General features: G+C 41.5%; 2 protein-coding genes across 5 annotated transcripts in view; both read left to right on the forward strand.

Moving 5' to 3' along the window:
• The window catches only part of STIM1 (stromal interaction molecule 1), a 196,244-nt gene extending 190,798 nt beyond the window's left edge, over positions 1-5,446 (forward strand). For 3 of the 4 annotated variants that reach the window (XM_018059438.1, XM_005689854.3, XM_018059439.1), the window contains one exon: positions 3,520-5,446. In XM_018059438.1, coding sequence (XP_017914927.1) covers positions 3,520-4,036 — 517 coding nt within the window. In that variant the 3' untranslated portion in view covers positions 4,037-5,446. Of the gene's footprint in view, positions 1-1,266; positions 1,304-3,519 lie in introns of all 4 variants that reach the window. The other variant, XM_018059440.1, reaches the window with a different exon arrangement.
• Positions 7,441-25,345, forward strand: part of RRM1 (ribonucleotide reductase catalytic subunit M1) — a 39,873-nt gene continuing 21,968 nt past the window's right edge. The window contains exons 1-7 of the mRNA XM_005689853.3: positions 7,441-7,758; positions 14,755-14,843; positions 18,271-18,448; positions 19,539-19,639; positions 21,370-21,429; positions 22,284-22,323; positions 22,570-22,732. Coding sequence (XP_005689910.1) covers positions 7,740-7,758; positions 14,755-14,843; positions 18,271-18,448; positions 19,539-19,639; positions 21,370-21,429; positions 22,284-22,323; positions 22,570-22,732 — 650 coding nt within the window. The 5' untranslated portion in view covers positions 7,441-7,739. The remainder of the gene's footprint in view (positions 7,759-14,754; positions 14,844-18,270; positions 18,449-19,538; positions 19,640-21,369; positions 21,430-22,283; positions 22,324-22,569; positions 22,733-25,345) is intronic.

The following is a 25,345-nucleotide window of genomic DNA, read 5'->3' on the forward strand; positions in this document are numbered from 1 at the left end:
AGGAGATTGGGTATTCTAGGCAGAGGGAACATGAAGTTCCTTGGAAGTTCATGAGAATCGGATCTATGTGTGGTTAGAACATTGTGTTGATGGGACAGGGTAGCAAAGGAGGCTAGAATGATGCAGGGCTCTGAAAGGCTAGGAGCTTGGGCCATCATCCTTTAAGAGACAGAGAACTGCAAAGGGGCTTTTAGAAGGAAGTGAATTGGTCATATTTGCCTTTTAGAAATAACATTTTATAGCCTGTATAAAGGAAAGAGAGAGACTAGAGGAACTTGGAAGTCACTGCAGTAGGCCAACAGTGGAGGTAATGAGGTTTGGGGGTAAAAACAAGAGTGTTAATTTGGTAACTGACTTTGAGGGGTGGAGGAGAAGGAGGCATCTAGGATGATGCCCAGGTTTCTAGCTTGGGTGACAGGAAAACTGTAGTACCCTTCATAAAATTACTCTTCAGAAGGGAGGAGGAAACAAATTTAAGGATTTTGGACAAGCTGGGTTTATGTCAGGCAGGCATAAAAACACTCCTGTTCAGAGAAGGAGTTAAGATTCTGCAGGTTAAGTAATTTTCCCCAGGTCCCAAAGCTAGTTAGGAGCAGAACACAGACTAGGACTTGGCTCTCCATTCCAGGATGCTCTGTTAGTTATGTTTGTGCTTCCAGAAGGTCTCAGTAAGTGAACTGTGTAAGAACTGATGACAGGCCTTCTCCCACAGCCTGGTCTGGCAGCTGCAGGGACTTGCCCTGCTCACACCTCAAGGTGACAGGCTACGGTAAGAGATAGTAGCCTTGACCTTGCCTGAACAAGCTTAGAGGACCCTCAGAAAGACCATCAGAAAGCACCTGTCATCTCTGAAGTTGTGACCGTGGTTTAGTCCTGGCCTCTGAGCTGCAGCTTTCCCTGTTGCTTCCTTTTGGTCCTGCGTCACTCTGGATACCAGTCTTTCTAGCTCTGCCCCTTGGACCTCTGGATGGTATCCTTGAAGTCTGTTCCTTTCTCTTTCACAAAAGGACAGCCTTTCCTAGTGTTATCACTCAGCAGAGTTGCTCATTTTCATCCTCATCCTCATTTTCATCCAGAAGCCTATGCAGGGAGACTGCCCTTCCCAGTACAGATGGACAGGATCAAAGTGGTTTGGGGGTACTAGAGGATGCTGTGAATCTCATGTTCAAAGGCCCAGGTTGAGGGCAGTGGGCGGGGGGAAGGGAAGGAGTACCTGCATCCACCTGGCCTGTTCACTACTGAATTTTCTTTCACACCATGCATCAGAGGATCATCTCTAAAGGCAAACAGGCTCTCTAGTAAGGTTAGTAGCTTGGGACGGGAGCCCAAGGCAGCCCAGCCTTTGGGGAGGGACACCCCTGACCTAAATCGTCTCAGAGGTTCAGGGAGGGAAAGTGAGCTTGCTCAGTGGGCCCTTTCCCTCACATGTCCACCCAGGCTTCCCCCTAGGTTCTTTTCTTGCTTTGGAAGTCTCAGCTTTTGTTGATGATGGAGGCACTGAGGTCTGGAAATTATGACCAAATGGGGTAGTAAGCCAGGAGGAGTGAGTCTGAGTGGACCCCAACCTCTTGACCACTCTTCCTTCCTTGGCATTGAAAAGGCAGTCTCCTAGAATTCTCACCTCCTCAGTCTAGAAGGCCCCTTGTCCCAGTGTGACTGCTCCCCAGAATTTCCTTGGCACCTTGCTCAGTGGTTCATATCGGTGTGGAAAAGGCAGGCTATGGAGAGGATCATCTTGGGACTTAGAGAAACAAGGACACATTTAGATAGAAGAGGGGGCACCATCAGAAATATGAAAGCAAATGGGAGACAGTTGGTAAAATACTAGAGTAGGTGGCTGGAACAGTGTTTGGAGTGGAAGTTGAAGCTGAGATTGTTCTCTGCTGTTCCATGTCTCCAGGAAGGTACTTGGCCCACAGAGTGGCTGTTTGGTTAATTGTTTCCTACTGAGAATTAAACCTATAATGACTATTAGCCAGCCTCCTGCTTTTGCCTGTTTTTGGAGCCTGGTGCCCTCCCTAATTTTTTACCCACAGCCTTCTCCTTTCTAGGTCCTGCTGTGCTGTCCTCTCCCCTCCCACTCATGACCCTTTCCCTTTAGTTTTCTGACATGGATGTTTAAACATTTCCCTTAGCCCTCTCCTCTGCCTCTGCCATGGGGTCTAGGGCCTCTGGGAAAGTGGAAGGATTAAAGGATTGGCAGGGGACTCCTGCATCTACCTTTTTGTCTGTAAGGTAGGAGGGGTGGCATCCAGAATTCGTTCATGGTCTTCTTAGGAATAGCCAGCCCTTTAAAGGGTCTCAACTATGCTGGACCACCTCTGTGTGCATGTCCAGTGTGCAGTGCCGTGTCCCCATAGCTCAGCCTTGCAAAGAAGCCTCTTGTGAGTGGCCCATGGAAGGGTCTTCCTGCTTGACTGGCCTCATCATCTTCATTCCCACAATTCTTTCTACATTTTCAAGTGCTTTGCCAACATACTTGGGCCTCTAAACAGTCTTACAAAATAATTGAATTGGTGTTATCTTCATTTGGCCAAAATTTAGGACCAGCAAGGTTATATGACTTGTCCAAGGTCACACAGCAAATCTCAGGCAGAGGTGGAAATTGAAATAGACCTTGGGACTTCCAGTGGGCAGCTGTTCTGAACCACTGCTCCTCAAAGGCCAACATCCTGTCTTTCTGCACCTCCATACATTCTTCCTGTCAGCAGAGCTCTGAAAAAGACCCCAGTCTTCCTACTGCCAGCCAACTTTGAACTCCAAAACACTTCTCTGCGACCTTTTTTGAATCCTGAGAGAGGGTTGGAAGAGGCAGCATCTTGGCCTTTCAGGGGGGTGAGGGATTGTTTGCAAGGCTGTTCTAGTCTTTTTCTCCCCAGTCCGGGTCAGGCCCACCGACTGCATGTTTCCCTGTTCCTTGAGGCCTGGCCCAGACTGGATGTGTCCCCGGGTGGGACGGGAGTTATGTATGTTAGCTTAGAGTTGAGTCCTAAGAAGTCTAACCAGCTCTGGAAGCAGAGATTTTGCTGAGGAGGATGCCTGTAGCACTGAAGCCTATGGCTGTATTGGTTTAAGGCCTGGCTATTCATCAGGGGTGGGGGCCAGACCTTAGAAAGCCCTTAGCCAGAGAGTTAATGGTATAATGACGTTTGTTTTTGCTTCTTATCTCTCTTTTCTCTCCATTACTTTTCCTTCTTTTTTTTTTCTTTCCCTTGGTCCTCTGTATTTCTACCTGCTTCTCCTTTTGCTCCCCATGTCCCCCCCCCATATTACTCTTTTCTCCTTATCTCTTCTCCAATCTATCCTTATTCCCTATTCCTACCTCCTCTCTTGTGTCGTGTTAACTTCCCTGTTTCCCATTCTTCGCTCTTTCCCACCTGCTGGGCACCCTATTTGCTCTCTCCTGCCCCTCTCTCATCCCCCTGCTCTTGTCTTCTCCCGTGGTCCCCCTCTCCTCTTCAAACTACCCCCTGCCCCCATCCTCTCTGTCCCTTTCTTCCTCTCTGACCTGTCTTGCAGGGATTTGACCCATTCCGATTCGGAGTCCTCCCTCCACATGAGTGACCGCCAGCGTCTGGCCCCCAAGCCTCCTCAGATGATCCGTGCTGCAGATGAGGCTCTCAGCGCCATGACCTCCAATGGCAGCCACCGGCTGATTGAGGGGGCCCACCCCGGCTCTCTGGTGGAGAAACTGCCTGACAGCCCTGCCCTGGCCAAGAAAGCACTGCTGGCGCTGAACCATGGGCTGGACAAGGCCCACAGCCTGATGGAGTTGAGTTCCCCGGCCCTACCTAGTGGCTCTCCACATTTGGATTCTTCCCGTTCTCACAGCCCAAGTCCCCCAGACCCAGACACGCCATCTCCAGCTGGGGACAGCCGAGCCCTCCAGGCTAGCCGAAATACACGTATCCCCCACCTGGCTGGCAAGAAGGCGGCGGCTGAGGAGGATAATGGTTCCATTGGCGAGGAGACAGACTCCAGCCCAGGCCGGAAGAAGTTTCCCCTCAAAATCTTTAAGAAGCCTCTTAAGAAGTAGGCAGGATGGGGGTGGCAGTGGTGGGACAACTTGTCCTTCCCTGGTCTTCTGCCTCCCCTCCCCTCCCTTCCAAGATACCTGGCCCCCAGCACAGGGCCTGGGAGGGGCTGGCTCCGGGGCCTGGGCACTGTACATACCTGCCTCCCACATCATCCTTGGGTCCTTCAACATTATTTATTAACTGACCACCATGGCCTGCCTCCCTCCCAAACATGGGCTGCCGCCGTCACTCCCTCTCCTCTTCAGTGCATGTCTTGGTTGCTGTCCCCTCAGCTCCCAGCACCACCTCTGGGGTCCAGCTTCCATGTCTCTGCTGTCCCAGTTTTGAGGTTTGGTTTCTTGTTACTCTCTGTTCCTGCTTTCAGGCTTCTCTCTCCTACCACTCCCCAACTTCCCCTAGCAGCTAGCGGGGGAGGAAGGGGGAGTAACTTCTGACACCTGTGCCTCAGATCTCTACCCCCTGCACCCCCCCACCCCCACCCTGCCACTGACGATGGTTCTCTTTGCCCCAGACTGGGGCCTAGGACCTAATGTTTGAGGTTTGTTCTCTGGAAGTGTGGTGGGCCAGAGGTAACCTCAGCTTGGAGCTTACTAGGACTCCAGGGGTCCATGGGGGAGTAAAACCAATTCCCAGAGAACAACTCACTAGAGTTTTGAAGAGAGGCTAGGCTCAGGGATAGATAGGAAGCAACTTCTAGTCTGAGGATGAGTAGGAGCCAGAGATGTGGGCTACAAGGCAGTCACCTTTTCTTTCTTGTCTCACCCACACCTGCTTCTCTCTTATCCCCACTGCCCCATACTGCAGGAGGGTTTGTCTGTAAGAGATGCTCCCCAAATGCTCCCCAAGCATCATTACTCCTAAGGCTCAGGACAGTTGGCTCCCCAACCATAGGAGCCTCAGCTATGATAGAGGGCTCTAATGGGGCCCCGAAGCTGTTGGGCAGAGTGTTGTCACATTTGAACCAAAAGACATTTTAAAATTGAAATCTCCTGAACTTCCCAAGTGCCTGCACCACATACTCCCCCTGTCAGACCCGTGTTCATGTTACTGCATAGCCTGGGCTAGAGGCTCAAGGACACAGCCGGTTTAGGGATGGGGGTGGCTGAGGAAGCTGGTGTAGGTCAAGGTGGCTGTGTGACCGCTTCCCCCTCACCCTTCCCACCCTCTAGACAACTCTCCCTTACCTGTTTTTGCTATGGCTGTAAAGGTATTTTCCCTCTGCCCCACTCCCTGCCATCTGTACTCTGGGATCCTATTTTGGGCCTGGGGTGGGGGCACCTGGGGCTGGTCTTAGGCAGTTCTAGGCTGCAGACTGCCTTGTACCCCCTAGACAACCTCACATGGGTTTTTCTGTGTTATTTCATTAGACTCTTTGAAGTCCAATAAAGCATGTAGGAGATTTTCACCTCTGCTGGCTTTGACTGTCATTGTGTTCTCTGTGTTCTTTGTGGCATAGCAGATGGGATGAAGGGACATTTCTCTTCTGCCAAGGGAAAATGAAACTCTAATACACTTACCCAGAACTCTCTGGTGGGGTTACCAGATGAAATACAAGATACTCAGTTACATTTGAATATTAGACAAGTAACTTTTAAAAATGTAATTATGTCCTATGAAATGTTAGGGATAAATTTTTATTAGCTTAACCCAGCAACCCTACCTCTAGGCTATTTGATTCTATCATATAGCTTCACTGATCACCTATGCATTTTAGAATTACAGGCATATCTCATTTTATTGCACTTTGCAAGTATTGCACTTTTTACAAATTGAAGATTGGTGGCAAGGGAGTCTTATTTTTTTTCCCAACAGCATTTACTTGCTTCATGTTTCTGTGTCACATTTGGTAATTCTTGCAGTAGTTCAAACCCTCCACCTGCAAAAATATTACCACTGCTGACGGTTCAGATGGTGGTTAATGTTTTTTAGCAGTAATGTATTTTTTATTAAGCTGTGCATTTTTTTTAGACAATGCTATTGCACACATAAAAGACTACAATATAGTGTAAACATAACTTTTATATGCACCGGGAAACTAAAAATTTCGAGGCTTGCTTTATCATGATATTTGCTACATTGCAGTGGTCTGGAACTGAAACTATTTGGTGTCACTTCGGGGGGCTCTGAAGAACTCCTGGTGCTCTATATCTTAGTGCAGAAAGAACTCAGCAAGAGGCAAAGTGATGTATAAGAGGTGATTTATTAGAATAGGATGCTTGTGAGGCTTACGAGCAGGCTGGTGAGGGAGAGGGGTGCCATGCCCCAAGAGCTTACTGGGCTACAGTTTTATAATCAAAGGAAAGGTGGGGAGGAGGAGAACTGTTTTTGTCTTTCTTGAGTAGACATCATTAGCTCCTCCTCCAAGTTGAGCAGGGGAGTGTTTTCCTACAGTCAAGCTAGGTCCATAATTTTTTTTTTATTTTTAAATGTGCATTATTTTTTAATGTGCAGAAATCATTAACTTATTGAGCTCATGGGGCAGGATATGGGGCTCATGCCATCATTGTTTCATTGGGGATATGTCTCATGCTAGTGTTGCATGGTTTTGTTGCTAATCAAGTCTGCTTTCTTGAGTAATTATTAACTTATAGGGGTCTCCCATAATTATTCTACTTAGAATCCCCTAGTGGGATTAACTAATTACCTATTTTGTCCCTTTACTTTGTCCCTATGAGAACCAAATCACCAATATCTTTGAGGTATTGCTATGCCTCACAGGAACCTTGGGATCACCTTGATGGCAATAAGGAACCAATGAAAGGTTTTACAGTGGAGATGCTACACGAGATTTCATAAAAATTAGTTTGCCTAGCGCAAAGCTGAAGGTTCTACACCAGACTTGTGAAACATGTCTCACCTATGCTTACTCCCCACGTTCGGTCACCAAGTCCTGTCCATTCTATCTCCCCAAGGCCTTACGGCTGACCCTGCTTCGGCCACCACCCACTTGATAATTCTGAAAGCAAACGGATCATAGCCTTGTCCCGCTCAAACTCTGCCAAGGCTCGCTCCCATTTCTATCAGGATAAAATACAAAGGCCCTTCCTTGGCATAGCAAGGCTCTCTCCCAACCGGACTCAGGCCCACCTAAGAAGGGCCCTGGGGCTCCCGGCCTCCGTCTACGTATCTCTGGCTAGAGCCCACCTCAGACGACAGTCTTGGGTTATTATAGCGTAACAACCGTCAAGACAAGAAAAAGCGGACGGTTGGAGTTTTGCTATTTCCAATACACTCGAGAGGCGGGGCAAGACCTGGCGGGCTGAACCCCGGATTCCCTGTGCCCACATCCAACATGGCGGGGGGATATCTGCGTTGCCGCCAGGGGCGTTCACTCCCAACGCTGCCGTAGGAGAGGCGCCATCTCCTCGGCCCTGCCCACACTCAACATGGCGGCTGCGGGGCCAGGCCGACTCTCTGCTACGCTAGCCCTTGCCCACCGGCCGCGGCGCTGGCTGCGTCACGTGACGTCACTGGAGCCTGGTCGCGCCGCTTTTGCGTCGCGGCTGGCGGGAGCGGGAAGCGGATTCGGATTGCCTTCCTCTGCTCTGTGGAGGAAAGTGCTCTCTGGTCCTAATTCCAGGGCCTGCACACGAACAAACCTTTGAGCCTGACCCTCCGTGCTCGGCCACCTTCTTGATCGCACCGGAGCCTCAGAGCTGCAGTCTCGTGTCGCATCCCTCAGCGCCTCAGTTACTAGCTGCGATGCATGTGATCAAGCGAGGTGAGAGGCCGGGGAGGGGGCGGCGGGTGAGGGACGCGGGCCGCCGCCGCCTTGCAGTTAGCCGCGCCCGCCGGCTTCTGCCGCTTCCCGCGCTACCGGCAGCGGTTTCCCGCCCTGTCAGTCGTTCGGCCTCCTGCCCTTTCGTCAGTCTGTCCCCAACAGACTGAGCTTCAATCTGCGCCCCTCGACTCTGTCATCCAGCCGCATTTCTAAAGAGTAGTCACACCTTTCCTTAGCGAGTTGTAAATGTGTGCGCCCAGCACTTTGCAGGCGGTACTTTAGTCGTCTCCGTGAGCCCCTGAGGTAGGGGTTATTAGCTCCGTTTCGCGCAGAGAGAGGCTTCCGGACAGCACGGTCACCCAGTTAGATGCTGGTGATGCCGGATTTCGAACCCGTATCCAGCAACAGTTTTATTGTTGTTGGTCACAACAACAACAAAAAAAAGCTGGTCACCTGTCCTAGCCTAGGCCCCGGGGAAGCTAGGTAATCAGGGGCTCTGCATTCTACACGGGCGCCTACCAGCTTCCTGATCTCTTTTTGTGCGGTGAAAAAGTCAGTCTCAGACACAGACATCTCCACAGAGTTGTCGCTCCTTGTTTCCGTTGTTGGAAGAGTAGCCCCAGAGGAGTTTGGGATCGGGACTAGTTGGCTTTACCTTTGATAGGAAGAGATAGGGAATTAGAGTAAGGTGGCCAAGACATCTTCTGACAGGGCGGGGGCCAGGAAGAGCCAAGGACTTGTGTTCTACCTCGACACATTTTCCGTTAGACTTGCTGAGGACTTCCTTTGTGTCAGTCCTTTGCATACGTTTAACAGGGAACCAGATGGGACAGATAGGAACAAGTTTTGAGTCTACTCAATATGCCTCTGTTAAAGCATTAAAGTTATTGCAAAATTGTAGGCACTTAGTAAATACTGGTTGACTGACTGTTTGGTCCACTAGGTTGTGAGTGTTTCAAAGATGGGGACTTTATGCCCAAATTTATTACTGAACCTGCCCGTGAATAGATGCTCCAAAAGTGGGTGAGATAATTATTAGGTTGGTGCAGAAGTAATTGCAGTTTTACATTTTTGAACTTTGCTGTTTGGTATTGGAATACATTCTTAAGTAAATGTGGTTGTGTTATACATCATTTTAATGCATATTTCTCACTTTGTGCTTTTTTTGCTGAGGATTATTTGCTGTTTATATTTATTTTAGACTGTAGAAATGTTAGACAAAAAGTAAATTTGAGCGATTTTTTTGAGTTCAAACTGTGTTGTAAAGCAGCAAAGACAGCTTGCAACATCAACAACGCATTTGGCCCAGGAACTGCTAATGAATGTACAGTGCAGTCGTGGTTATAGAAGTTTTTCAGAGAGCCTTGAAGATGAGTGTAGTGACCAGCCATTGGAAGTTGGTGACATTTGAGAGCCATCATCGAAGCTGATCCTCTTAGACAACCACTCAAGAAGTTGCGGAAGAACTCAAAGTTGACCATTCTGTGGTCCTTTGGCATTTGAAGCAAACTGAAAAAGTATAAAAGCTTGATAAGTGGATGCCTCATGAGCTGACTGAAAATTAAAAAAAATAATTTGAAGTGTCGTCTTCTCTTATTCTATGCAACAATGACCATTTCTCGATTGAACTGTGAAATGTGATGAAAAGTGGATTTTATACGGCAACTGGTGATGACCAGCTCAGTGGTTGAACAGAGAAGAAGCTCCAAAGCCAAACTTGCACCAGAAAATGGTCATGGTCACTATTGGGTGATCTGCTGCTGATCTGGTGCACTATAGCTTTCTGAATCGTGGTGAAACCATTACATCTGAGAAGTATGCTCAGCAAATCAATGAGATGCACTACAGCTGGCATTGGTCAACAGAGTGGGCCCATTCTTCTCCACTATAATGCCCGACTGCACGTCACACAACCAACACTTCAGAAGTTGAATGAATTGGGCTACGAAGCTTTGCCTCGTCCACCATTTTCACCTGACCTCTCGCCAACTGACTACCACTTCTTAAAACATCTTGACAACTTTTTTCAGGCAAAATGCTTCCATAGCCTGAGGAGGCAGAAAATGCTTTCCAAGAGTTAGTCGAATCCTGAAGCACAGATTTTTATACTGCAGGAATAAAGGAACTTATTTCTAATTAGCAAGAATGTGTTGATTGTAATGGTTCCTATTTTGATTAATAAAGATGTGTTTGAGCCTAGTTATAATAATTTAAAATGTACAGTCTGAAACTTCAATTACTTTTGTACCAAACTAATACTTTAAAATATAGAATATGATGAGTGTTGTAAGTAGGAAGGTAGTTGATTTGGTTATCAACTAGGTCATTTACAGCCTAGAGATAGAGTTATGGCCCTTCTTGTCATCAGTATCTTTGAAACATTATTCTCTACATTTCTCTAATCTCCCATTTTAGCTGTTGAGACTAAAGACTGAAACACATAATGCACTTTTGTTGGTTGATTCCTGTGAGAGGGGACAATTCCGTTTTTTTAGATCTTTAGAAAAAGATGGAAGGATGAGAAGCTCTTAAGATACATCTGTAACAGATGAATCAAAAACTTGTCATAAATCTCTGTAGTGGGTAACACCTCTGTGTTGCATTTTTAACCTTTTGGGTCCACTTTCAAATACTGTGGTTTTAAAAAGTACCACCTACAACAAAAGGCAGATCTTATTTTGTTTCTCATTCCCTCAGAGAACATAATTTGATCCAGATGGTTTGCTGCTAGACTGCCAGTAACATTCAGCAAGGCTTGTTCATCTACAGAGTTGTACTTAGATTAATTTTATTTTTGATCTTTAATTTGTTTAGAGTATTCTCTCCTCCCCTTATTTTTGGGATGATAGTATAGAAGCAGACTAACACATGCAATTTTTGCTAATCGTAGTATAATTATTCAGTAGGGCAACTGCAATAAACTTAAAATACTTACTGAATGTAGTAATGTCTTGCCAAGCACCATGAGGTAAATATCAGAGGGAGAAGGCATCTCCATCTTCCATGATCTTAGGGCCATTAGGGATATAGGAATAATCTATATGAAAAGCGTTAGATTACAGAGGGGAATAGTAGATGAATTTTTCTTATCTGCTATCTTGTTATTCTTGGTGGGACAGCATCGTATTGCTCAAGGAGGTTAAGATTAAAAGTTGAGAACCATTGGAATAAATGAAATGTGCTTTGGAATTCAGTATAGTGTTTTCAGAACTTTGGGTTGTAACCCACAGTAAAAATTATTTTCCATTATGACTGAGTACACACATGTAAGTATTTACATAAAACTGAAACAAAGTTTGCAAAACAATACTTTATAAAGCATCTATATGCACTCTGATAATCTCTTCTATTCTAGATCCTCTCTCTCCCGCACCACCCTTCCTCTCCCTCTTCCTTCCCATCCTTTCTCATTCCCTTAACAGCCCACTGTATTGTTTTACAGATCTGTGTGGCTACTGTGCTTGGCACTGAGGTTATTGTGGTGAGTAGGCAGAAATAGTTTTGGCTTTCAAAGATCTTACAATCAATTGAGAAAAATAGACAAAAACATTAAGATAAGATGATCAGTATTCTAATATGTAAAATACAGGCTATAGCAGCCCATTCATTCAATTATTCAGAAAGTATTTACAGTCTTTCCCCCGTATCCATGGGGCATTTGGTTCTAGGATCTGTTGTGGATACCAAAATTTGAGTATGCTCAACTCTCATGGTCATCCCTCCGTCTCTGTGGATTCTTCATGTGCAAATTCCAGATCAGCATCCAGGGTTGAAACCAGCCACAGATCATATGCTGTTCATGGATGTGGAACCCGTGGATTCAGAGGACTGACTATATTCAGCAACTCTTTTATGCTGGGAACTGTTCAGATCAGATCAGATCAGTCGCTCAGTCGTGTCCGACTCTTTGCGACCCCATGAATCGCAGCACTCCAGGCCCCCCTGTTCATCACCATTTCCCGGAGTTCACTCAGACTCAAGTCCATCGAGTCCGTGATGCCATCCAGCCATCTCATCCTCAGTCGTCCCCTTCTCCTCCTGCCCCCAATCCCTCCCAGCATCAGAGTCTTTTCCAATGAGTCAACTCTTCGCATGAGGTGGCCAAAGTACTGGAGTTTCAGCTTTAGCATCATTCCTTCCAAAGAAATCCCAGGGTTGATCTCCTTCAGAATGGACTGGTTGGATCTTGCAGTCCAAGGGACTCTCAAGAGTCTTCTCCAATACCACAGTTCAAAATCATCAATTCTTTGGCGCTCAGCCTTCTTCACAGTCCAACTCTCACATCCATACATGACCACAGGAAAAACCAGAGCCTTGATTAGCCGGACCTTAGTCCGCAAAGTAATGTCTCTGCTTTTGAATAGGAACTGTGTTAGGTACTATGGATTCAGCAGTGGACAAAACAAGCTAAATTCCTTTTCTCATTGGAGTTTGCATTCTGGTGTGAGTGACAGTAGTTAAATGTATACAAGAAACAAGTAAGAATGAGTTAATTCCAGATAGTGGTTTGTGAGATGGTGGTGGTAAAACAGGGTAATGTGATAAAGATGAATGAAAAGGTAACCTTGGATTGGATCCTCAGGTAGGGAGGTGACATTTGAGCCGAGCTCTGAATAATACTAAGAGCCAGCTGTGTGAAGATATGTGAGCTGAACTTTGTAGGTAGAGGGAATAGAAAGTTAATATCTTGCAGAAGAGGCATATACTTGGTCTTACAGTATTAGCAAAGTCTTCCTGAAGAGAGGAATTTAAAAAGACAGCTTATACCCAAGAGGAAATCAGACAATTAGTGTTCAAGAGGATTTCACAGAAGGAAGAGGGCAATGTGAGTTACAGTGTTTGGGACAGGTTTCATGGATGTGATGAGAGTTGGAGAGTGAGTAGGAGTTAGATGAATGGAAAGGTGGAAAAAAGATTTCTGGACAGAGTCAAGGCTATGGTTTTTCCAGTGGTCATGTTTGGATGTGAGAGTTGGACTGTGAAGAAGGCTGAGCGCCGAATAATTGATGCTTTTGAACTGTGGTATTAGAGAAGACTCTTGAGAGTCCCTTGGACTGCAAGGAGATCCAACCAGTCCATTCTGAAGGAGATTGGCCCAGGGATTTCTTTGGAAGGAATGATGCTAAAGCTGAAACTCCAGTACTTTGGCCACCTCATGCGAAGAGTTGACTCATTGGAAAAGACTCTGATGCTGGGAGGGATTGGGGGCAGGAGAAGAAGGGGACGACCGAGGATGAGATGGCTGGATGGCATCACTGACTCGATGGACTTGAGTCTGAGTGAACTCCGGGAGTTGGTGATGAACAGGGTGGCCTGGAGTGCTGCGATTCATGGGGTCGCAAAGAGTCGGACATGACTGAGCGACTGAACTGAACTGAAGGTATAATCAGTTATATGGATGTAGGAATGAGAGGCCTTATTGGGATATAGGATATTTTACAAGGATCAGTAGAAGAGATGTGGGACCAAATTAAGGAAATCCTTGTTTGAGAGAAGAGGATAACGTAAGCAGGGATTAGTGATATGATGAAATCAGTTTATGGGTTGAAAAAAAATGACCAAGTGAAATGATAGGCTAGAGAACAGTGCATCACTGATTCTTTAGCCCTTTAGTATCCCTCCTGATTAATTTGACAGCTGCAGATTTTCAGCTGCCTTGTGGTCACCTATCTGCCTAATTAGTTAGTAGAGCATTAAGTGCTCAGTCCTGATGTGTGCCAGCTAATTTATTCCAGAGTTAAACAATGCATATGTGAGTCTGGTTAGAAAAGGAGATCACAATAGTAATCAGAAAGAGAAGGGCTATCTTAGTTAATGTGTTAGTGTTTAAGAAAAACTAATTTTTTTATTGATGATGGGTTACTAGCAGTATCTTATTGTTCATTATTCTTTATCAAACATTTGAGAAAGTCCTTGGGCCAGCCAGACTTTTTGTTAGGAAGAAGGAAGAGCTGTAGAATATAAGTCCAAATCATGAAAGGACTGACTATATAAGGTCCATATGTATGTGCTTCCATATCCCCAAAATAAAAAATAAGAGGTTGCCTCTGGAAGATTGTTTTGAGTTATAAGTAGAAAGAAGCACTTCTTTACATGGTATGAAGTAAATTCAAATCATTAATTACTCTAGGAGAGTACATAAGCCATATTTATCTTGAAAGTGTTAGGATGGAGACAGATTTATAAATCATTTAGCATTCAGTAGTTATTTGAGTACCTGCTATGTGCTAAGCCTTGAGCTTTGGTCTGGGCACTGGGGAATAAATACATTGATAAATAAATCACAACAAAATCTTTTTCCTTTTGGAAATTATATTCTAGTGAAAGAGTCATACAATAAACAAATACATAGGTAAAATAGAGAGCATGTCAGATGATCAGAAGTGCTCTGGAGAAAAATAAAGCATAGAAGGAGGGTAAGAGGGGCAAGGTTGTGTTTGGGGCATTGCAATTTAAAATAGGGTGATTGGGGAAAGCCTTATTGAGAAGTTGACATTGAGCAAAGATCTAAGGTATATATAGTAAGCAGTCAAGGTTGCCAGGGTCATGTGGGAGAGTAGGAGGTGACATGGGGGAGGGGCCTCACAGGACAGGTTATATAGGATTCTGTAGACTATTGTAATGATTTTGACTTTGATTCTGAAACAGATGATAAACCACTCTTAGGAGGGCAGTAATGACATGGTTTTGACTTAAGTTTTAAAGAATAATTATGCCCGTCATTTGGGACAAGGGTGGGGGGAGACAGATCATTTGGGAAATTTATTGCAAGAATCCATCTGATATGTAATGTAGGGGAAGACTCAATATAGCATCTCTCCTTTTTGAAGATGAAAAAATAATCTCTCAATGAATCTCCTGGGGGTCTGAGTCATTTATTTACGAATAGCGTTTTGTTTTGGTCGGTTGAGAAAGTTTACATGCTGATTAGGTTTGATTCTTTGGCATTGCTATCTTAGTAAGTGCTAATACGAATTGTATGGTTTGATTCTGTAGATGGCCGCCAGGAGCGAGTTATGTTCGACAAAATTACATCCCGAATCCAGAAGCTTTGTTATGGACTCAATATGGACTTTGTTGATCCTGTAAGTAAATAGGATTTATATCTTGCATTGCTTGTTTCATGTAATTCCATTTACTTGTCTCTTACCTCTTCCCCTTCACTCTCTTGCTATATATACATATTTTGGTTTGGCATTCTCTTACAGGCTTGGATGTAAATGTGAATTTATTGTTTAAAACTTTTTTTTATTCTGGGAATTCCTTGGCAATCCAGTGATTAGGACTGTGGGCTTTCACTGCTGTGGCCTGGGTTCAGTCCCTAAGCCATGTGGCATGGCAAAAACACAAAACAGAAAGACAACAAGCAAACAAAAAACTCACTTTTTTCCCTAAGTTTTGGTCTGTGCTGTGAATTTTGACTTCTTAGAGAACTATAAAGCTGAGGAAAGAGGAAAACTTGACATTAACATTTCAGTTAGGGGCTTCCTTGAGTAAATTATTTTATTCATAAGTGCAAAAATCTGTAGTAAAACTTGTTTGAAATTGTGGTCATTTGGGTAGAAATTGGTTTGAAATTTGCTTTTTTTGTTATCCATATGGAAAGGATACATTAAAGTGATACAGAGTTCACAGCAACCTTTAAATTCAGGAGAGCCATAAGCTAGTTGCTCTGCTTTCCTCCTCAGCTCCTATAACTCCTCTACTCTAGACCTGCAGCATCCCTTATCTAGCCTGCTGTCCACAGTGGTCTCTAAAGTGGCCTCCAGGTCTCCCTCACCTTGCCATCTTCCAATCCATATTCCACGTGACTTTCAAAATGATCTTACTAAATAGAGTCTCTAATCTTTTTCTTAAAACCCATATTGCCCCATCCTTGTTTAGATATTTCATCTATATTACTACCCTGAATAGTCATTGGGAGGAGTGATGCTGACACTGAAGTTCCAATACTTTGACCACTTGATTTGAAGAGCTGACTCATTGGAAAAGACCCTGATTCTAGGAAAGATTGAGGGCAGGAGGAGATGGGGGTAACAAATGATGAGATTGTTGGATGGCGTCACTGACTAAATGAACATGAGTTTGAGCAGACTCTGGGAGGTGGTGAAGGACAGTGAAGTCTGGCATGCTGCAGTTCATGGGGTCGCAAAGAGTCAGATATGACTTAGTGACTGAACAATAACATCTGTATTACTGTAGCACTTGGACTGGCCTCATAGCATTAACCACCTAGTATAGAATTTAACTATATGTTCCTGTCCTCCCCCAGAATCGTTGGGGAGGCCTGTATCTTGTTCTTGCGATATCCACAACGCTTAACACATACATAATTAGATGCTTGATAAATATTGAATGGGCCAAATGGTCGAAAGAAAATCATTTTATACAGCTTTAAGATATATTAGGCTTGCTTGGTGGCTCAGACGGTAAAGCGTCTGCCCGCAGTGCGGCAGACCCAGGTTCGATCCCTGGGTTGGGAAGATCCCTTGGAGAAGGAAATGGCAACCCACTCCAGTACTCTTGCCTGGAAAATTCCATGGACTGAGAGGCTCCTCAGAGCCTGGTAGGCTACAGTTCATGGGGTCACAAAGAGTCGGGCACGACTGAGTGACTTCACTTCACTTTTAAGATATATTTATTATCATTTCCCTTTTACATTTAGAATACTACATTTCCCTTTTACATTTAGAATATTAGAGTTGGAACAAACCTGAGAGATCATCTTATTTTATCTCCCTTGTTTTATAGATAAGAAAGGTTCAAAGAGAAGGGAGGTGACTTGTACAAATGAGTGAGAGTGTAGGAAGAAGAATATTGGTATCTTGACTCCTAGGTGTTCTGTTGCCACTTGCGTACATTTCAGAGTGCAAGGGGGCTGGAGCCCACATGAGCGTTCTAGGGTGGATGAACAAATCTGCATGTTTTAAATATGGAGTGGTTATTAGCACATGGATGTTGTTTTATTCTGAGTTCTGATTACTTGCCTTGTAACACCAGGAAGTGTTTAGAAGACTTCACTGCTCTTTTACTGAACATGACTTACCTGCTGAGAAGAAAGTGATCAGGAGAAACTTGAGTTTAGGTCTAACACATAATTGGGATAAATTTTAAACTAGTAATTACACTTTTTTTTTGAGAGGGGCAGGCTTTGCTCAACTAGGAAAAGGCATTCATTTTCTGTTGGATTGATCTTTTTTTTTTCCTTTGTGGCCACACAGCTTGTGCAACCTTAGTTCCCATCAGGGATTGAACCCCTGCAGTGGAAGCTCAGAATCCCAACCACTGGACATTCAGGGAATTCCCTAATCTATTTTTTTTTTTTTTTTAAAGATTCAGTAAATACATACATATATACAACTTAGATTGGTGTGCTGCAGTCCATGGGGTTACAAAGAGTTGGACACAACTGGACGACTGAACAGCAGCAACATACAACTTATAATTTGTCTTTCTTGACTTGGGCATTGTGTATTTTAAAAAGGGATGCCTCTTACAGTAGGGTCTTGAAAACAGTGAAATGTAGTGAGGTTGAATGGGAGATCGAGCCAGAAGACTTAGACATTAAAAACCTTGGGCAAGTCCCAGTAACCTGGTTCTTCATGTAAAGTGGTCATAACTATAATAACCATCTCACAGGTAATTGTGAAATGTCAGAGAAGATTATGAAAGTTGATATTTTGTGACGTGTTAAAGAAGTGAAGTGAAGTGAAAGAAAAGTGAAGTGGTGTCCAACTCTTTACAACACCATGGACTGTAGCCCACCAGGCTCCTCTGTCCATGGAATTCTCTAGGCAAGAATACTGGAATCGGTTGCCATGCCTTTCTCCAGGGGATCTTCCTGACGCAGGGATGGAACCTGCATTGCAGGCAGATTCTTTACTGTCTGGGCTACTAGGGAAGCCGTTCACACCAGGGAGGTGTTAGAGAGTAGCCATGATATTATCTAACGGCTCAGCCCCAATTCTAACTTACACTTTGGTCTCCTTTCACTAGACTGATTAAATTTGTTTGCTTTCCTGTACTTGTCCTTAGGAATAATTGGGGGAAAATAGGTAAGTATATGGCCTGAACCATAATTACATACAGAAAATTTGAATGAAAGATGGGAAAATGCTTATAGAAAAATTGGTCTGTTTCAGCTCTTTCCCTATGTGTCTGTTAATCTTTGTAAAGCTCTACTTAGATTTTAAAACTAACTTTCTTCTTTTCTTCACTCCTTCCTCCCTTGCCCACTCCCTGCCTCTCTCCCCTCTCTTCTCCACCCTCCCCCACTTTCCTTCCTTCCTGCTTTGGACGCTTCATTGTATATGTAATATGCATTTTTTGGCAGCTCTATTCATTTATGAAGCCTCATTACTAAATTTGTGACAGCGTACAATTCTAAAGATTTTTCATAAAAGGAAATTGTCTTTTATTTTGATATAAATTTGATTGTTTTCTTTATTGCTCTTTTAAGGAAGATGTTGGTTCTTGGAAAAGCACAAGTAATTCTTAGCTTTGCTTTTATAGGCTCAGATCACCATGAAAGTAATCCAAGGCTTATACAGTGGGGTCACTACTGTGGAACTGGATACTTTGGCTGCTGAGACAGCTGCAACCTTGACTACTAAGCACCCTGATTATGCCATCCTGGCAGCAAGGATTGCAGTCTCTAACTTGCACAAAGAAACCAAGAAAGTATTCAGTGGTGAGTCTAGAAGAAAAAGAAAGAGTTTAGTTTTCTCAGAAAATGTATAAGCGTACTAGAATGAAACCTTGAGTATCAAAAGAAAAGTTACATCTTGTTTAAAAAAGCAAAGTGTGCAAGTTGGTGGCAGGGGGAGACTAGAACTTCCCGTTTCTCCATGCTGCTCATCTGCTGCATGGAAGGGTCAGTGAAAACTTTTCTTTATCTTTTTGTTCTGTCTCTCTTTTTTTTTTTTTGACGCCCCTCTTTACATGCTTGGTGATGGTGTGGTTGGAAAAAAAAATTTATTGATAATTCCTAGGTTAAACAGAATGTTACAATCAGTCTTTCGTCACCATTAGTCGTCACTCCCATTTTACAGCTCAGAGAATGTGGGCCAAAGATGGTTAAATAATTTGTTAAGTATATAAAAAGTGGTATGTAAGAAGTCAGCTGGTAGACTGAGAGTAGAAATCTTTGGCTCTCAGTTCCAGATCTTTTATGTGGGACTTTAAACATTATCTCCCTCTTCAGTAGATTTGTAAAAGTAAAGATATCAGATCTTCCAAAATTGATCTATGGATTCAAGTCATTTTCAGAATGCCAGCTTTGTATGTGTCTGTATTATATGTAAACTCAGAGGACCAAATATCTGCTATGATGTCTGAAAGAGAGAGAGCTTATTACTCAATGTGCATTTAGAAGTAAAATCCTTGAGATGATAGATTTTGAATTTTAAGTTGAGTTTCTGTTTTGTTAGGATTAAAGAAAACTTGAGATTATAATTTATGCTTTTCTTTATTTTCACCTAATAAATCCTTAATGGGGTAAGGTGTTAGAATCATCTGGCAGTCTTTTTCAAACTATAAGAGCATATGCTCACTCCAACTCTGGAAAGTTATTTCTTTAAGGGTTTCCTTATTTTACTTATGTAAGTTTCCGTGTATATTTATATAACATGTATTTGTCCATTGAGCACTGTCTTTGCTAGGTACTAAGGTGAATTGGGATGAAAAACAGTTGAGAACCACTGTTTTAAATTGTTAACCTGAATATTGAACTTGCTGTTAAGTGATTTTGGTATTTTAATTTTCTGTTGTTTTGTTTTTAGATGTAATGGAAGACCTCTTCAACTATATAAACCCGCACAACGGCAAACACTCTCCCATGGTGGCCAAGTCAACATTGGATATTGTTTTGGCAAATAAAGATGTATGTATAATGCTTTTCTGGGGAAAAAATTTTTATAGATTTTTTTTTAAGGCAATGAACACATTTAAAAAAATTTAAACACTATGATAAGTGATAGAGGTAAAAAGTAATTCTCATTCTCTGAATCCTAGTTTTCTTGTCTAGAAAGAGTAGCACTTTGTCATTTTAAAATGTATTTTTCCAGAATTGTTCTATAACACATGGTGTGTGTACATTTATTTTTCCTTTTAGTAGTAATGTACTGTGCATACTATTCTAAAATTTTTTCACTTACAGGTGTATCTTAGAGATAGTTCTTTATTAGCATTTATGAATTTACCTTATTCTTTTTAACACCTGCATAGCATTCCATCCTATAGCCATATCATCATTATATATGTATGTAAGAATTGCTCTAGTGATGAATATTTGTTTTTCATCTATCACTGCAGTCGCTATTCTCATATGATAGTGAGTTGCTCATAGATGAGTATATTGGTGAGGTAAATCCCTTAAGTGGAATTGCTGAGCCAAAAGTATGTGCATTCAAAATTTTGGTAGACATTGCCAAACTGACTTCCAAAAAGGTTGCTCAGATAAAATTTTGGAAGATCTTCTTGCTCAGCAACTTAAAAATTATCCATTTGTGTTTCAGTTCTTTTCTTAACTACATCCCAGAGGACAGAGGGAAAGATGGGTAGATCCAGCCAGCCCTTTTGCACACAGAATTTATTTACCATGCATATCTGCACAGATTAGAAATCAGTTTTAACTGTAGTTAATAGATGGCTATCTCTAAATATGTATCTGATGTTAAAGAGACTGAGAGAAAACTGAGTGAGTTGTTTGTATATCGTGTGTATAATCTTGAAGACAGGTGAGAAACAAAAATAAATGACATCAAAAACCTGTATCTAAAATAGAAGTTTTGATAATCAAGTATCTCAGTTCTCCATTAATCATGCAAAGCCCCTACCTGCCTTTGGCAACAAAGATGCCCTTAAAAGTTTAAGGGAAGGTGAGGAGTTTTGTATAGATTTTTCTAGTCCTTGGGCATGGATCCTTTTATGGAAACACTGATAGTATTTTGAAAAATTGGCTCTATGTTCCTCTATCCAAAATGATTGTTAGTACCTAATTGCTTTGTTTCCTTTAAATGGCTTTATAGCCTATAAAAGCTCTGTAACAATGGCCAGTTCTGCATTAAAACATCACTGTCATAGCAACATTTTGTTTAAAACCTGTTAAAGGACTATGGATTTGATTAGCCTTAGAATTAATGTAATTGTTAATCATATATTGTTATGTGCAGTTTAAAATGGAAAATAAATATATGTATTAGTATTTATATGGCTCCAATACTTTTGGATTAATAGCTAATCTAAAAACATGTTTTAGGATGATAATATAGTCCCTTTTATGCTCATATTCTTTCCCTTTTTAGAGATACTGTAAGCACAATAGGGAAAGTCGCATTTATGTTTTTACTTATGTACAACTTACATGTTTTCTTCTAGTCTTTTAATGTATGTGTTTTTAAACCTAGCTAGGATACTCAATTTATATAATTTTTTCCCTCAATATTAGGTATGGATTTCTGTTCTACAACAATAATACTTAGTGTTATCTCTTGTATCTTGTATCAATTTTAGTTCTGAAATCAGGGCTGAAAGGTAACAAATTTTGTGAAAATAAGTCTAATTATCTTAATGCTGGGTTTTTTTGTTTTTGTTTTTTTAAACCTTCACCAGCGCCTGAATTCTGCAATTATCTATGACCGAGATTTCTCTTATAATTACTTTGGCTTTAAGGTAAATAATAGGTTTCAAATAAGTGGGAATTCCTTCTTCAATTAGGAAATGCAGGTTTTTGTTGATATTTTAGTGATATAATTATAAAGGTAGTAATTTGTTGGGAGTTGGGATGGTCCTGAGGGATTAGTGGGGTTAGGGTAGTGGTGATTGGATTAAGGAAAGATAGCTTATTCATTTGCAGTTTTCAAATTTTCCAAATACTATTTCTGGATACCTGTGGAGTTATGTGGGTAATTTGCCAGAATGATTCAATATTATTCTGTTTATGTAACAACTATTTATTGAATTCCTGCTATGTGCTAAGTGATTTTCTAGGTGCTTGTTTGTTGATAAACAGTGTTATGTAGTGATTGAGAATGTGAATGCTGATGTCAGACCACCTAGGTTCAAATCACTGCTTCATTTCTTATTAGCGAGGTACTTAATCCCTTTGTCCTTCAGTTTTCTCATCTTTAGAATGGGGATAATAATAAAATTTCAATATCAAATGCTCTTGAAGTTTAAGTGACTGTGTGTATGTTGCTTTGATCAGTACCTAGCCTGTTATAAACATTTTATAAATGTTAATGATATGAACCATTATGATATAGGGAATACCACAACTTCTGCTATTAACATTATACATATTAATGTAGCGTTGGCTTTTTCCAGAAATTGTCAGGCATTCTTTTCCGAAAAAATAGACAGTTGATAATGTTCTAAATTAAAGATAGTAAATCTAAATATGATGTTTTTGTCATATAAGATTATTTTAAAAACTGAGTAGATTTAAATAGTTGCATATTGTGAATGATATATCTACTATGTCTTTAAAAACTATGGAAGTTTTTCGATTGTTTTGCTTTTTCTAGACATTGGAGCGATCCTATTTGTTGAAGATCAATGGGAAGGGTGAGACATCAATGTGTTTGTGTGTTACATTTTCTGTTCATTGTATTGAAAATAGAACTTTAAGCTATTTGTCTTAACATTTCCATTTAAACTCTAAGTAACACTTTAAACTTTAGGTTTAGTTTATGAGTAATCTTGCTGCTTATTGGCATAAAAATTTTTAAATTGTCTTTCGTTGTTCCTTTTTTTAGACTCAAGTACATATCTCAGCCTAGTTTTCATGTGAAAAATTTCTCTTGTTTTTAGTGGCTGAAAGACCACAACACATGTTGATGAGGGTATCTGTGGGGATTCACAAAGAAGATATTGATGCTGCTATTGAAACCTACAACCTTCTTTCTGAGAAGTGGTTTACCCATGCCTCTCCCACTCTCTTCAATGCTGGTACCAACCGCCCACAACTTTCTAGGTATGTGTCATCTATAGTCACTTTTAACATCCTAAAACGCTTTTGACTAGGGAAATAAACCTTGACCTGAAGAAACTAGACAGTTCATCACATAAAAATTAATTTGATAAACATTTGATCATTAAATGAGATTTACTTTCTGGAAAACTGTCTTATTGCATTGTGGTAAACAAATTGATGAGAGACAATGCCAGTAGTAGTGAAATTTTAACCTTGTTTCTGGTGATGGTTGTACAACTCTGTAAATATACTAAAACCCATTCGTTTTACACTTTAAATGGGAAATTGTATGGCATGTGAATTATATCTCAATAAAGTATTTTCTGATAATAATTAGAGGATTCTAGTAGTAGTCTGTATGAGAGAGTATGGTATTTTGGGCTAGGGAAGTGGAAGTAGAAATTGAGAGAAGTAGATTGATTTAAGAGATTTAGGTGGTAAAATTGACAGAATTGGTGATTTGAATGAGTCAAGAGTGGTTCCTGAGTTTATGGGTAAAGTAACAAGATTTATTACGGTATCCTTTTCTGAGAAAGGAAACACTGGAACAGAGTCCAGTAATTTATTTTTTTTTTTAAAAAGCTAATACACCCTAAGCAGGTTGGGTTATCCCAGGAATTCAAGGATATGCTAACATCAAAAAGTGTATTAATGTAATTCATTGCCCTAACATTTTATATCATTTAGTACTTTCATAAAAAAATAGCAAAATAGATGTAGAAAATAACTTCCTTTCTTTGGTAAAAGCTATCCACTAAAAACTTTGCTCTGTTGGAGCTGTTTTTAGCATTGTAGTGGAGGCCTGAGCCAGCATTGTAATTGTAAGATAAGAAAAAAAATGGTTGGAAATGAGGGAATGAAACTAATGATTCCTTAAGAGCATCTACAGACAAGTTATTAGAAGTAAAAGGATTTCAGCAGAATGTGTGTTTGTGTACATTAATTGCTCAGTTGTGTCTAACTCTTTGCAATCCCATTGACCATAGCCTGCCAGGCTCGTCTGTCCATGGAATTCTCCAGGCAAGAATACTGGATTGGGTAGCCATTCCTTTCTCCAGGGAATCTTCCCAACCCAGGGATCAAACCTGGGTCTCCTGCATTGCAGGCAGATTCTTTACCATTGGAGACACCAGGGAAGCCCTTCAGTAGAATATCTGGATATAAATTCAACATAGATTAATTGAATTTTTGTACTTTAGCTGTTAGAAGATTTAAGGAGCTTCCCATGACTCAGTGGTAAAGAATTCGCCTGCCAATGCAGAGGACATGGGTTCAATCCCTGTGTTGGGAAGATCTCTTGAAGAAGGCTATGGCAACCCATTCTAGTGTTCTTGCCTGTGAAATCCCATGGACAGAGGAGCCTGGTGGGCTACAGTCCATGGAATTGCAAAAGAGTTGTACACAGCAACTAAAAAACGAAACCAAAAAAAGATTTAAATTTTAAAATGTATAATACTGGAAGGTACTCAGGAATAAATCTAATGAAAGGTGTATAAGGCTTTTAAGGAAAAAATTCTAAACGTAATTGAAGGACATTATAAAACAAATCGAGAGTGATCATATATTCATAAATGGATTTAATGTTATAACAATGTCAGTTTTTCCCAAATTAATTTACAGATTCAGTGTAATTCCAGTCAGAATTTCAACATGCTGATTCTAAAATTTATATGGAGGAGCAAATGGCTAAGAATAATCTAGTGCTGCTCAAATACACCATATCCTAATCCCTGAAATTTATAAATGTTACCTTATAAGGAAAAACAGTCTTTCAGGTATGATTAATCACAAATAATGCTTTTAATTATTTAGCTTCTTAGAGTATCCACAAAACAGAAACTGACAAATCCACGTTATTATTTAGTCAGATAGTTGTTTCTGACTCTTTTGCAAATCCATGGACCGTGGGCCACCAAGCTTCTCTGTCCATGGTATTTTCCAGGCAAGAATATTGGAGTGGGTTGTCATTTTACCCCTCCAAGAAAGATCTTGACATAGGGAGATTATCCCAAATTATTCAGGTGGGCCCTGAATCTAATAAAAAATATCCTTATAAGACAGAAGCTAAGGGAAATATAAGACATACAGAGGAAAAGAAGGCAGTGTGCAGATAGACAGAAATTGGAGTGAGGTAGCTATAAGCAGAGGAGCCCAGAAGCTGGCTCCGCTAGGAATGTTCTCCACTAGAGCCTCTGGAGGAATGTTCTTGATTTTGACCCAGTGAAATTAATGCTGAGCTTCTTACCTCCTAAACTGTGAGAGAATTAATTTCTATTTTAAGCCACCAAGTTAGTGGCATTTGTTAGCGTACCCACAAGAAATTAATATAAACAGCAAGATAGTTTTGAAGAAAAAGACCTGCTAGATTCAAGACTACTATAAAGCTATGTTTATCTATCCTAGAGTAAATACCCTACTTTGTGGATTACATGAAAACTTGATGAATAACAGATGTCATTGCATTTCATTGGGAAAACTGCTAGGAAAATCGGTTATCCTATAGGGAAATGTATAATTAGATTTCCTTTCTTCATGTCATATACAGAAATAAATTCAAGAGAAAAATATAAATATGAAGGTAAAATCTTTTAGAAGAACATGTAGAGAAAATAA

Source organism: Capra hircus, chromosome 15, assembly GCF_001704415.2.
Source record: "Capra hircus breed San Clemente chromosome 15, ASM170441v1, whole genome shotgun sequence".
Lineage (NCBI taxonomy): Eukaryota > Metazoa > Chordata > Mammalia > Artiodactyla > Bovidae > Capra > Capra hircus.